The sequence below is a fragment of the Crotalus tigris genome, unplaced genomic scaffold (assembly GCF_016545835.1).
Source record: "Crotalus tigris isolate CLP2741 ecotype Arizona unplaced genomic scaffold, ASM1654583v1 scf7180000017731.4096049, whole genome shotgun sequence".
NCBI lineage: Eukaryota > Metazoa > Chordata > Lepidosauria > Squamata > Viperidae > Crotalus > Crotalus tigris.
Window position 1 is genome coordinate 2,429,927 of NW_024096599.1, and position 13,533 is coordinate 2,443,459.

At 33.7% G+C, this 13,533-nt stretch overlaps 1 protein-coding gene across 2 annotated transcripts in view; it reads right to left on the reverse strand.

Moving 5' to 3' along the window:
• Nucleotides 1–13,533, reverse strand: part of PIEZO2 (piezo type mechanosensitive ion channel component 2) — a 202,460-nt gene that overhangs the window by 51,043 nt on the left and 137,884 nt on the right. For both annotated transcript variants that reach the window (XM_039339226.1, XM_039339225.1), the window contains 5 exons: nucleotides 13,245–13,481; nucleotides 11,060–11,183; nucleotides 10,254–10,546; nucleotides 9,001–9,149; nucleotides 7,051–7,224 (listed from right to left, as the gene is read on the reverse strand). In XM_039339226.1, coding sequence (XP_039195160.1) covers nucleotides 7,051–7,224; nucleotides 9,001–9,149; nucleotides 10,254–10,546; nucleotides 11,060–11,183; nucleotides 13,245–13,481 — 977 coding nt within the window. The remainder of the gene's footprint in view (nucleotides 1–7,050; nucleotides 7,225–9,000; nucleotides 9,150–10,253; nucleotides 10,547–11,059; nucleotides 11,184–13,244; nucleotides 13,482–13,533) is intronic.

The following is a 13,533-nucleotide window of genomic DNA, read 5'->3' on the forward strand; positions in this document are numbered from 1 at the left end:
ATGAAGAATCATAGCCATAAAGTGATGAGTGCAAATGTCTTATTTTAAGAGGTATCATACATAGATTAGCCCAAAATACTGTCACGTAAGTATTATTGTAAGGTTTTGGTATTGATCCAATATGTCTTACACAACTACAGCGATTAATAATTCCAATCAGTAATGCTTGGAGTTTATCCAATTTATGGTGCTCATTTTTAATCATAGCCATATTGCCAATGTTGACTTGGATGAGTCAAAGTAAAACAGTAGCACTAACCACTGAATTTCACATCAGGCTGTACTCTGAGCCTAATGATAACAACCAATCCTCCTCCCAAAGCCCAAATTTTGAAATCCTAAAAACCCTAAAGTCAGTCCACCTAGTGGCTGATGTTTGAACTTAATAAAAAACAGTATCCTTTTTTTCCCAGTGTCCTATCTGCTCACCACCGCTGATAATATTCCCGTATAAAGACAATGGACAAACAATAGAGGAGATAGTATTAAGCCAGAATTATGCCTTTGAAGAATTTGTTTTCTGTTTTAATGCAATTAACAACCAATCCTTTTCAAACCAGTTGCTTCTTCTCTCAGAATTTGGCTGCTCTTACTTTATGAGTAGAAATAAACTCCTTATCTGTGAGCCATAGGCTTCATCTATCTGCCTGACTTATACCTCCAGATTCTATGTCCCATATGCTTGCCAAGATTAGATAGTTTTCTTTGCCAATTCTTCATTTTTAAAACCATACGTTGAACTGAAAGATACAGTTTTGTCAGTATAAAAATGTCTTAATATGTCTTCCTAACTGGTGAGCTGCTGTAGGAAAACAGTAAGTGAAACTTAATTTAGGAGTATATTGAAATAATGGATTTCTGATATGATTGATTAAATGTATGTACAATGTATATCATTTGTGTGATTATTTGATAACGATTGAAATGATGTAATCTAGTTTTATCACAGATAAAAACTACTGCCATAACATACTTTCTTATTTAATGGACACTTACTCCACCAGTTGGTCCATTAAAATGTGATTTGTTAGTAGTATTGCATCTTTGCTTATGAATTCAAAATGAAAATAAAAATATGATTGGGAAAATAATTTCTAAAAATCTACTGAAACATGAATAGTGCCAAAATTGCAATGGTATTATAGTTTTCAAAACATGTTAATCCATTTTTATGGCTCAGAGAAATAAATGAACCTTTATGTCTGGGGTCAAGTACCCCACTTTACTTTAAACATAAATATCTTTCTCTTACATTGATAAATGCATTTGTTTATAGTTACAAACAAAAAGACTTTATTTAGTTTTTAGGGTACAATTTATTTCTATTCAGATGACTCCACCAATATATAAATAACTGAAGGATTATTTATACAGCTTGCTCACTGCCTACAGTGGTGAAAACACTACTTCCTTTCACACAGAAGTTAATGAAGCTCACAAATTTTACTTTAGAATGGACTAGGTATGTTCAAGTTAATTTTCATAACTGGGTAAATCCAGCCTGGGGATCTGTTTCATGATCCCCCCCACTCATCTACTAGTTCTCTTTTTTTATTCTGGTGGATCATGGTAGAGATGAGGGAGAAATTGAACTTTACAAAAATCAATTTTCAAGTTCTTTAAAATTCAAATCCCTATGAACATGCCCAAATAATTCACTAAGTGCACGAACTGGAAAGTGTTTTTTATTACTTCAAGAAATAAATCATGACAAATTATGGACAAAGTATCAGAGTATAAGTGAACAATATTCAGTATCAAGTGGGAATACTGCAAAGAAATGCTTTGCCTTAATTTGGGAACATTTAAAAAAAATCCTGCTGATCGATAAGTGAAGAGGAAAACAGCAACTGCAACACACCTTGTCCTTTCAAAAACTCATGTAAGAAAAGAGCAATTTAGAAGTTTTATTTTGCATATCAGTAACTTCTTCAGAGTAAAAAACAGAAAGGGGAAAGAGAGAGACTGCAGGTGACAAAAAGGCAACTTTTACAAACCAAGATAAAATTCAGAGGGGTATGCTTAACTGAACAGTCCTCCTAAAAATGTTCTCCATTCCTAGGGTAAGTTTAACATACTGCAGTTTTGTTGTACAGGTAATGCTCAACGTACAACCACAACTGAGCCTTTTCTGACAAGCAAAGTAAATGGGGAAGCCAGATTTACGGTTAAGTGAACCTGGCCTCCACCATTCGCTTTGTTTGTCAGAAGGTCGCAAAGGGAGATCAGGTGACCCTGGGACACTACAACTATCATAAATATGAACCAGTTACTAAGTGTCTGAATTTTGATCATGTAACCACAGCGATGTTGCCACAGTCATAAGTGTGAAAAACGGTCATAAGTAACTTTTTTCAGTGCTGTTGTAACTTCGAATGATCACTAAATGAATGGTTTTAAATCAAAGACTAATCCAGGTTAGTTATATTTTGAATATAACATATTCAACATTTGAACAAGAATAAAAATAATTTATGAAAACAAATGTTTTAAAAACAATTCTGTTCTACCAATAAGCAATGTAAGTTACATTGTTCATCACCCATTCCTGAATCCTGGAATATAAACCAAGATTATCATGAATAAAATATATGTGTTTTTTTTAAATGGCTAGCAGTGCCTAGCATAATGCAGTAAGTGAGCAAGGAAGAATGTGTGTGAAAAATCAAAAGGATCCGACATGAGCAAGATGCATCAGAACTAAACCAGAGCATGAATTATTCTTCTTGCACTGCTCTATTTCTTAGCCATATTTTCCACTAGTATCCGGCCAGATTGTAATATATTCTTACTATACTATGAAGCTGCATAGCCTCAACCATACTGAATATAAACAGGTATCATAATAAGCCAGCCATAAGAGTGCTTCAGTAAAGGCCCAAACAGAACAGTCATTAATAAGAAGCCACAGTCATCATTGCCAACTTTAGAGTTACAGCAGCCAGCCACCCGTAATCAATATTATGCTGTGCAGAGCCCCTCAGAATGCAGATATAGAAAATTGAGATACAGAAGCAAAAACCAGAAAGAGAAATGTTCAGTTACAGGGAGGCACTGAAGAGTAACAAGTCTATTCAGGAATAACTATTTGAGCCTAGTCCCTGATAAACAGTCACTGCAACAGATGGAGTCTAAAGCTATCAAGACTTTAAAAAGAGCAGAACAGTATTACAATAATAGCTGATAGGAGAGAATAGATAGATTAATACATAGATAGCTCAACACTGAACTGTGGGTGTTTAATATTCTCTGAGCTTAGTTATTTTCCTGCAGACATTTCATTACCAGACTAAGCAAGATTGTAAGTGCATTGGGGAGTGGAGTTTGCTGGCTGTTTATAGATGTTGGCTTGCTTTGTCAGTCTTGATTGAGGTGTGGTTTCTTCCTTGATGGTTGCTTGATTAGCATATTGTTTCTTTCTTGGTTGTTATCTGGTGCTGTTTTCTGTCTATCTGGGTGTTGCCGGCTAGGGAGGATATGCTCTGGGCTATTTGTTTCCTTCCTTCACGTTTGGTTGTATCTTTTAAAATTTAAATGGTATGTAGATAAAGGTTTACCTTTATGTGTCTATGGATGGCTGATTTGTGTGAATACCCAATATCCAGGATTTTCCTAGGATTTTTAGATTTCCTTGGTAGGGCAAGATACCTTCATTAAACTTGACTCTGCTATGCACTAATAATGTATCTAGTCTGATAACAAAACATCTGCAGGAAAACAACGAAACTCAGAGAACATCCACAATAACTGATCATTTGGTATTAGGCTTACCCATTCTGCTACCTCCGAGATACCTTTTTGTGTTACCTTCTAGATGCTCTCAGTTGTAGCTTTTTAGAATGTGGCATGGGATTACTTGCTTCACTTCAGCTCTTTTCTACTTACTAACCTTTAGATAATTGCTTAACCTACCATTAAAGTCACACTGTGGTTATCTAACGTGGTAAATAATAAGGCGTTCATAATATAGCTTTCATCTTTCTATATTCTGGAATAGAAGTGTCAAAAGCTTTAAGTTGATAGTCATAACAGAGTGATTATCAACTTCTGCTTTCTTGTGTATTAGAACAATTAATCAGTGGAATGACTTGCCTCCAGAAGTTGTGGGTGCTCCAACATTGGAGGTTCTAAGAAGAGATTGGACAACCATTTGTCTGAAATGTTATAGGATTTCCTGCTTGAGGAGGAGTTTGTACTAGAAGACCTCCAAGATCCCTTCCAACTCTCTTATTCTGTTATTCTGCATGCATTAGATGCGCACTGTGGCCACAATCTTGACTTTTTTGATCACACCTTGCAGATAGCCTTGCTGTGGAATCTATTTTTTAAAATTATTTTAATATGTTAGTGCCTTCCATGTTTTCTTTACTACTTTATATATCCTAACTTACTATTTACTTGATAAAACAATGGCTTAACATCCGGTAGAAAATAAAACAAAACGAATGTATTAATTGCAAGTCATTTTTTTAAAAGAAGAGCTTCAATTAAAGCAAGGGGAATATCATAACATACCATAATATCAAAACATAAATTGAAGCTCCAAAGCCTGAAATCCAAACAACTAGAATGTAGTTGATTTAAATATTAGAATCTAACTAATTTACATACACAAATGTATGCACATGTGTGACAATATATTGATACCAGCATATTTCCAGAGGAAACATTTATGTCTAACTAATATAAAGAGGCTGAACATTTTCTGAATTCTGCTCAGCTTTAAAACGAACCAATATATTCTTAGCTTTTAAAAGCAGACTATTAAGATTCCACTGCATTAACAAAAGAACTGTAGTACTGAGAAGATGTGTTATCTGAGTACCCTTATGTTCTCTGAGTATCATGAATAGCCTTATTGTTTTTATTTTAAAGCTTGAATGTACAACTAAATAAACACTAAATTTTTAAGTAAGAAAAGGAATCATTAAAATACCCACCTATTTATTATAAGATAAACACGACCATTGACTTTGGCATGGCTTTGGTAACAGATGAAAGTGTGAGAATGCATAAGGTGGCAGCAGAAAAATTAGAGAAAGAGAAGAATACTGTTAAACAAGATTAAAGATAGATATATTTTCTCAGGAAGCACACAAGAAAAAAAGCTGCAGTGATGCAGTATGCATAATGAAAAAACATCACAACCCCTGCAGAAAGAAGAACTTATAAACTTCTATATACCCATGATTTCCTTACCCTGGTAGGAACTAGGAGGAAAAAAATAGATGAATTGTTCATTTTGTTGTCTCTCTTTTTTGGCTTGTTTTTCTGTTCTCATTTATTAAATGTGGAAGTTAGTAAATAAAATAAAATAATATACATAGATGCACATCTATACATATATAAGAGCCAGTGTGGTGCGGAGGTTAATGTGTTGGGTTAGAAACCAGGACACTGTAAGTTTGTACTTTAGGCATGGAAGCCAGATGGGTGACTTTAATAAAAACCACCTTATCTCAGAGGTTTTTTGTTGTGGGGAAACAGGTGGATAAGGGAGTATTAGGTATGGTTGCCACCTTAAGTTGCCCAAGATATAAAAATGGTAGGATAAATATCCACATTTATATATCTGTATCTATATATCATCTATAACTGTTTAACAATAGTTACAGATACTCCTCACAGAGAGAGAACTCAATTATAGTTTCAGCCATTTGGCCACTAAAGATGAAAAGCTTATCAGGAGAGAGAGCTTCTTCAATTCAGTTCAACAAATATAGTTGCTAATATAGGTGACCAGTTTTGATTTTTTTCACATTGGAATGTTTAAAATTTCAAATAATTGCCTATACCATTTATGAAGAAAAGAAAAATAAATGAACACCCAACATACCACCTGTCTCTTCCTAACTACACTGACACCAAAATTATATAGTCATCATGATGTCACGCTGAGAGGTATATCCTTTTGTTCTTGCATCACAATGTTATTTCCAAATACTTAAGGAGTAGAATTTATATTATGATGTATATGTTGTCACTTGCAATCTACTTGCAAACCCCTATGTATGTAAACTGTATAGGAGACTGATGATGTAAATAATGTAATTGATCCATATTTGCTAATCTTTCATATACATTTTTGTTTGTGCTTTTAATTCCCCAAACATAATGGTCTTTTATAAATTACATCATTATTGTATATAGGAAGACATATAGTCTCATCAATTCCTTGTTAAGTTTTGATGCAGTTATTCTTAATTTTTGGGGGGATAAAAATTTAAACAATATATTATTCTGCCTTTGTTTCATTTCTATGAAAGTAGCTATTTTTTAATTCTCTAAGTCCACTTTTGTCCTTAAAGAGCATTTCTACCTAGAATCAGAAATGAATATAGAAATGACTCTTTTGTTATACAATATTCTTATCCTGGGTAGTTTAGTTTCACAAAGATTTCCAAATTTGAGTTTTATGACATTTTCTTCTCTCTGCAGGAGAACCATATTGCTAATAAGCATCAACATGATTTAGTTTGACTGTAGGAAAGAAGCTGCATTTCTTTGTCTCTTACTTTTCCATTTTTTAATTTATTTCTATAAAACTTGTTAAGATAAAATATTTAATTAAAATAATAAAATATTAAATCATTGGGGGTTTTCAAAAATAGATTGAACAATCATTTGACCAGGATGATATAAGGTCTCCTGCCTTAAGGAGGAGATTGAACTAGAAGAAACTGCCAACTCTTTGATTCTATGTTAAAAGAATTTACAAGTTCCTATAGTTCCTTCCCAAATTATAAGTAATGCAACAACCCTGAATATATTTGGTAGGGAATAAATCTCACTAAATTCTGTCTGCTACTGGGAAAACCATATATAAAGAATTCAGACCAAAATAGCCTTTTTGTGATTGCAGTGAAGGTTTATAGATCATGAGATTTATAAGTGGTATTTATTATTCAGCCACTGAGAACAGACCACCTTTCTCTAATTACGCTCTTTTTCTTCAAAATCCAGAATTACTTGACTATAAGATAATAAAGAAGATTTAACCAACCAACCTTGGGGGCAATAAAATGAAGGAAAATTTTCTGTTATGTTTACCTGTAAATGGCATTGTCTTGTTTGCTGACTATGGCTTTTAAATCTGTGAGTTGGAGGAAACGGTCATGGAAGTAATGCAAGTGCAGTATGCATACCAATAGAAAGGAGGTTGGGATAAAAATGCGAGTGAATAATTCTGCTGTGGAATACTGTTCTAAACCAAGATCCTTTAGCCTGAAACATAAAATAATTCAAGTTACACCTATATTTTATAACTCATAAATAACTATCACAATCTTTTAGACTTGTCAGAAAGCACACGGAAAAGCTAAAACGTTTTTATTTTTACAAATAGTAAGTAATTCTGAAAATTATAAAACAACAAAACCGTAATAGCTACCCGGATGGGATCCAGAAAAGACTTGGAAGAAATGCTTCTAAAAATATTTGTGAATTTTCTTTCTTATCTTTATCTATTCCTTAACCTAAAAATCTAAATTTAGCTATATTCCATTACCCAATATTGATCTGGTACAGCACCAAGATTTTACAGCAGATGAATTAAATTCAAAAATCTAAAAAATATTAGATTCATAATATATTAAAAATCTTACGAAAATAAAAAGATGGTTGCCTATTGTTTCAAGCTCATAAAACGTAGCTTGTGCATTTTGCCAATCTAAGACTGCAACCATCTTACGATGTTTAGTATAATGGATAGGCTGCCTTTACTCAGATACACACTTTACTGCAGATACTACAGAACTCTCTGAATCCAGCAACATTGTGAAATTTGGAATTATTTCTGGTCTTTTACTTTATAAGGCTGATAAATGTCTCATTCATCATTTTCTTTTGTGACTATATCAAAATTCACTTATAAGTGAACAAAGGCTAACTGAAAAATATTCTTTCACTAAACAGCTTTGTTAAAAAAAAAAACACCCTGTAATCTCTGGTCTCAAAACAAAAATTAGTGGAAAAGTCTTTTTGTTTTTCACAAAACTATAGTGGCAATTGTTTTTCCCCAACATGTTTGGCTACAAAACGAAAGATATAAAAGAATGGTCAACTGCAGAAGTGAAAGCATGACATCTGATCAAGGATATACAGGTAGGCATCAACTTACAGTCACAATTGGGCCTGGAATTTTCATTGCTAATTGAGTCATCATATGATTAGACCTTAATTTACAACCATTTTTACCGTGGTTGTTGAGTAAATCAGGCAGTTTTTAAGTGAATCATCTGGTCATTAAGTAAATATGGCTTCCCACATTGACTTTGTTTATCAGAAGATGGCTGAGAAACTGGCAAATTGACTAGAAGACACTGCAACCATCATGAATGAAAGCTGGTTGCCAAGAGCCCAAATTGTGATCACGTGACTGTGGGGCAGGAATGTTTGTGTGTGACAGTTATAACTTCGAGAAGGATCACTTTTTTAAGCACTATCATACCCTGAAATCATCATTAAACAAATGGACCCATAGGTGCAAACAGTGTTTTTTAATGTATGAATTCAGCAACATCTGAAGGGAAAGTTAAGGGCGAGAACGTTAAAAGCAGTCTCACATTATTATGACACAAACTTTTCTGATTTTGAATGTATACTGTGACATCAAATTTAAGGGTAGACCTTGTGGCATAAGTATGCAATGCTGCTATTATTATTTTGATGAAACCATGAAGAACATGTTGTGCTTTCTAGAATGAAAGCAACTTCTTCAACTATTTGCCTCCCAATGGTTTCATATCTGATTTCTGAAGGGATTGAGTTAAAATTGAAGGTACATGAAAAAATGTGTTGGTTAAAAATGGAAGAGATAGGACAATATGTATGTGTACTGTTTATCGAATGAGAAGCTGAATATTTGTTTTTCCTAAAGGAATATATTTCCTAAGTATAGTCACTTATAAAACATAAGGCATCTAGAGTAATATTAGTGTTTCATAATACATCATCCAAATAACCAGAATTTTAACAAATGGAGTAACAAATAATACTTACTGATCATCATTCATGTTTGTCATGTTTTTCCACAAGTCAGGGAATGCTTTAAATTGATATGTGTAAATGAAAACAAGTACTAACATTGTGTAAACTACAACTGACATCCAAAAGTATTTCAGAATTCGTCGCCACCATTCATAGTGAACCTAGCAAATAAGAAATTAAGTTTACCTAATGTTCATCATTTACAGTCATTTATCATAATTCACCCTTTTATGGATTACTGCCTTGTCGTGGCGAAGGGGCTTGCGTAACTCAATGAAGCTATAAGCTATGCCCTGCAGGGCCACCCAAGACGGACAGGTCATAGCAGAGAGTTCTGACAAAATGTGATCCACTGGAGAAGGAAATGGCAACCACTCCAGTATCTTTGCCATGAAAACCCCATGGACAGTACTAAAAATACTAAAAAGCAGAGACACCACCCTGCCAACAAAAGTGCGTATAGTCCAGGCCATGGTTTTCCCAGTTGCAATGTATGGCTGTGAAAGTTAGACCATAAGAAAGGCTGAGCGCCAAAGAATTGAGGCCTTTGAACTATGGTGCTGGAGAAGACTCCTGCGAGTCCCTTGGACTGCAAGGCGTTCAAACCGGTCAGTCCTGGAAGAGATCAACCCCGACTGCTCTTTAGAAGGCCAGATCCTGAAGTTGAAACTCAAATACTTTGGTCACCTAATGAGAAGGAAGGACTCACTGGAGAGGGGCCTAATGCTGGGAAAGATTGAGAGCAATAGAAGAATGGGACGACAGAGAATGAGATGGCTGGATGGAGTCACTGAAGCAGTAGGTGTGAACTTAAATGGACTCCAGAAGATGGTAGAGGACAGGAAGACCTGGAGGAACGTTGTCCATGGGGTCGCGATGGGTCGGACACGACTTCGCAATTAACAACAACAACAAAATCATAATTCAGTGATCATCACTTCAGAATTTTTTTCTAAGGTGGTTTGATACACTTAAATGCCAAGCTGCATTAAACTGAACTTAATTGTTGCTGGTAGTCTTGTTCTCTGTCTGTTCTTCCCTTCCTTTGGCCCTATCAATAACCTGTATTGATTTTGATTGACTCACACTTGTTTTAATTTTTTATGGTTTTATATATATTTACAAGATTAATTAATTTTGTCTTTTAAGTCATTTTTAATCTAATGACTCCTTATGCTTTGTAAAAATAGCATATTTAATAAAAATAAAAGAGAGAAAGAAACAGAATGGCAATGTTCTTAAAAACTATGATTTGTACTACTTACCTGATATAGGACTACACAAAACAAGAAGAGCATCATATAGATGATTTTGTACATGACAATTTTTCCCTCAAAGCTGACAAAGAAGAACATTCCTCCACAGACGTAAATCCAGTACTTAACAAACATCGCCATCACCATGTTCCCTAGGACTTTCATGACATCATTTTCTTCTTCTTCTTCTTCCCCCTCCTCCTCCTCCTCCTGCTCTTCCTTCTCCTCTAATTCCCCCATTTCATCTTCCTCTTTCTCTTCCTCTTTGGGGGATTCTTCTTCTTCTTTTTGGGATTCCTCATCTGTAATTGTAAAATGTAACATTAGAATACATGCCATTAAATAAGTTATTTTAGAATGTTATAATTATTGATATAAAGTTCAACTGCACTGGTTACATTGACTGATACACAATACTGTCTTACTGTAAAACAAAGACACATCACATCAGTCAACAATATAGTACATTTAATAAAAAAATAAAAATCAATATACAAATGCACGAATACATAATTTAGTAGGAAAAGATGGAATAAGGAAAGACAGAGATTCTTTGCATCACCTTTTGAGAATCTGGGTACAAATTTTAATGCCACCTTTTAATGGCAAGTTAATACAAAACTTAAATTGATTGGAAAAAATCAGAAGCAAAATAAAACTAAGAGTTAATTCTTAATTTTTCTCTACTAGTTTTATAAGTACTTATATACAGTATTTGAATCCTAAGAGAATTATTTCCTAGTTCATGGTGTACTTCTCTATTGACATCACTATCATGAAGCTATCATGTATATTTACTTGAAATGCACATTCACCTTTTTCTTCACTCTCTTCCTCTCCAATTTTGACCTCTGACAAAACAGTTTCATTTAATTGCAAAGTCTTTCGCTCAGTGAGGTGTTGTCTCAACAGCAGCCAAAAAGTAAGTCCAAAAAGTATCTGTCAGCAGAAATTGAAACCAAAGAGGAGACACACTATTGAATAACTTATTGAATTTCCACAATCCACAGTATGGTGATAGAACACTTAAGATAAACTGAATGATATTGCCAAACATCTTCCAAATATCAACAATTAATCTTGACCCCAAATTAAGCCATGTTGTAGAAATTAATGTCCTCAAGGAGTATCTTTGGCTTTTCATCATAGCTATACTTGAATATATATCACAGTATATGGCATAACTTGTTGCTTTCCAAATGTATATTGGATTACAAATGCTGAAAACATATTAGCCAGCGCTAATGTATCTGGAAGAACAAAAGTTGGGAAATGTTGTCATACATAATGGAGAGGCCTAAATGATCATTAGAACCAATGATCTTACTCCTATTGTGCTTTGGCTTGCAGACTAGTTTCTCTGGAATTTGATAAATTAAGCTAATTATAAAATTAGGGATTAGCTAAATACCCATCTTTATACATGTGTCTTTTTTTCTTTCTTTTCTCAATTTTATTTAGATATTATTTATTAAATTTATTTGCTGCCCATCTTTTTTCGAAGCAACTCTGGGGGGCTTACAGCATTACAAGCATTAAAATCATAAACATTAAATATTTCTAAAAATTTCTAATAAAAATGGAAATTACAATCAAAAATAGAATTATTGTTGAAAGATGGGGAGAGAGGGAGCAGAATACACAGGGGGAGGTGGGATTGCCTATTAATTCCTCAACCACCTCTTGTGTGATTCTCCCCATTGGGGCCCCAAGCCATCTGACAGAGCCAAGTCTCCAGGGCCTTATGGAAGTCAGAAGGGTGGGAGCCACCACAGGAAGTAAGATCTTCCAAAGGTCAGGAGCCACAACAGAGAAGGCCACAGAGCCACAGATTTGCAGGAAGTTGCAAATCCAAGACCACAAGGCAAGTCAGTGGCTGCGGTTAAATGGGGGAAGGACTGAAATAATGACACAAATGAAACAATGACCCAACAGATCATGGGTTGTCTAATACTCCTTAAAAGAATCACCTGGTTTCTTCAAGGATAGAGCAATTCTTTCTTTGCCAAGAAACACACTCATAGAGGTAATTATTATGACTGGCTTTTATTTTTTGTTGTTGCTTCATTTTCTGTTTTAATGCTTACACAATGTATCTACTTTACATCTGCTTCAAAATCTCCTGAGGGAGCAAACTTTTCTGCAAAGCAGATGATGCTTATATTTTTTTAAAAGTAAGCATATTTTGATAACATAGTAGGCAGAATTATGGTGCAGAATTATATTCAATTTATAAGCCTTTTCTAATGAAGGAAAAACTGTGTTTAAATATAGAGCATAATTTATCCTGTTTATAGTATCCAGAAAATATTCCTATATTATTAAGGTATAGGATTGTTTTTTTTATTCACAATATAATCTTTTATAATAGCCAAAAGGTTTAGAAAGGACATTTTATAAAATACCTAATTAATGACAAAATTGATAGTTAGATTCTAAAACATGTAAATCCTTTGAGAGAAATTCATTTCAGGCATATCCAATAGAATATCTGGATCATCTAAAACCAATACTATCTTTAGGAGTTGATAATATGTTTTTATTCATTTTAACTTATCTGGATCATGTAAAAACAATATTAACTTTAGGAGTTGATAATATGTTTTTTATTCATTTTAACTTGAATTATTAATTAAAGAGTATCCAGCAGAGAATAAAAGGACTAGAATTACCTAGCGCAAGGCAGGAGAAATAGTAACAATAACTATAAATTATTTTAGGAATCTAGGAAGAAAGTATTTTTCATCCAGGAAAAAATAATTAATGGACCCAAATAACTTGTGTTCCTAAAGCTGTTCCTTAAATATGGAAAGACATTTGCTACAGTCAAAATAAAATATAACAAGTATTTTAGTTATATATTTTCAGATACTAATCACAGTTATCATGTTGTACTTTTGAAAAATCTTTTCTTAGATGTTATTCACTACTGATATAAATGCATGAACCTTATAAAATACGTATATGTGCCGACCATATAGGCTTGTGTGCAATTATTACCTTTGATCCTAATTCAGGAGGTGCTTTCCTTTCTAGAAATCCAGAAACTTGAGGAAGTTCCTTATCATTCAGCTCAAAACTCCATATATATTGAAATGTTAATAATAAATTTCCATAAACCACCATAAAAGGTGAACTTATCATTGCATATTTCCTTCGGTCACGAAGCATCCAAAGTATACAAGACCATATCAATAATATAAATGTTAACCAACTGTGGTAAGTAATACTCCAGGCCTTGAAGAAAAGAAATAAATATATTTTCATCAGTTCAACACTCAATGTATTT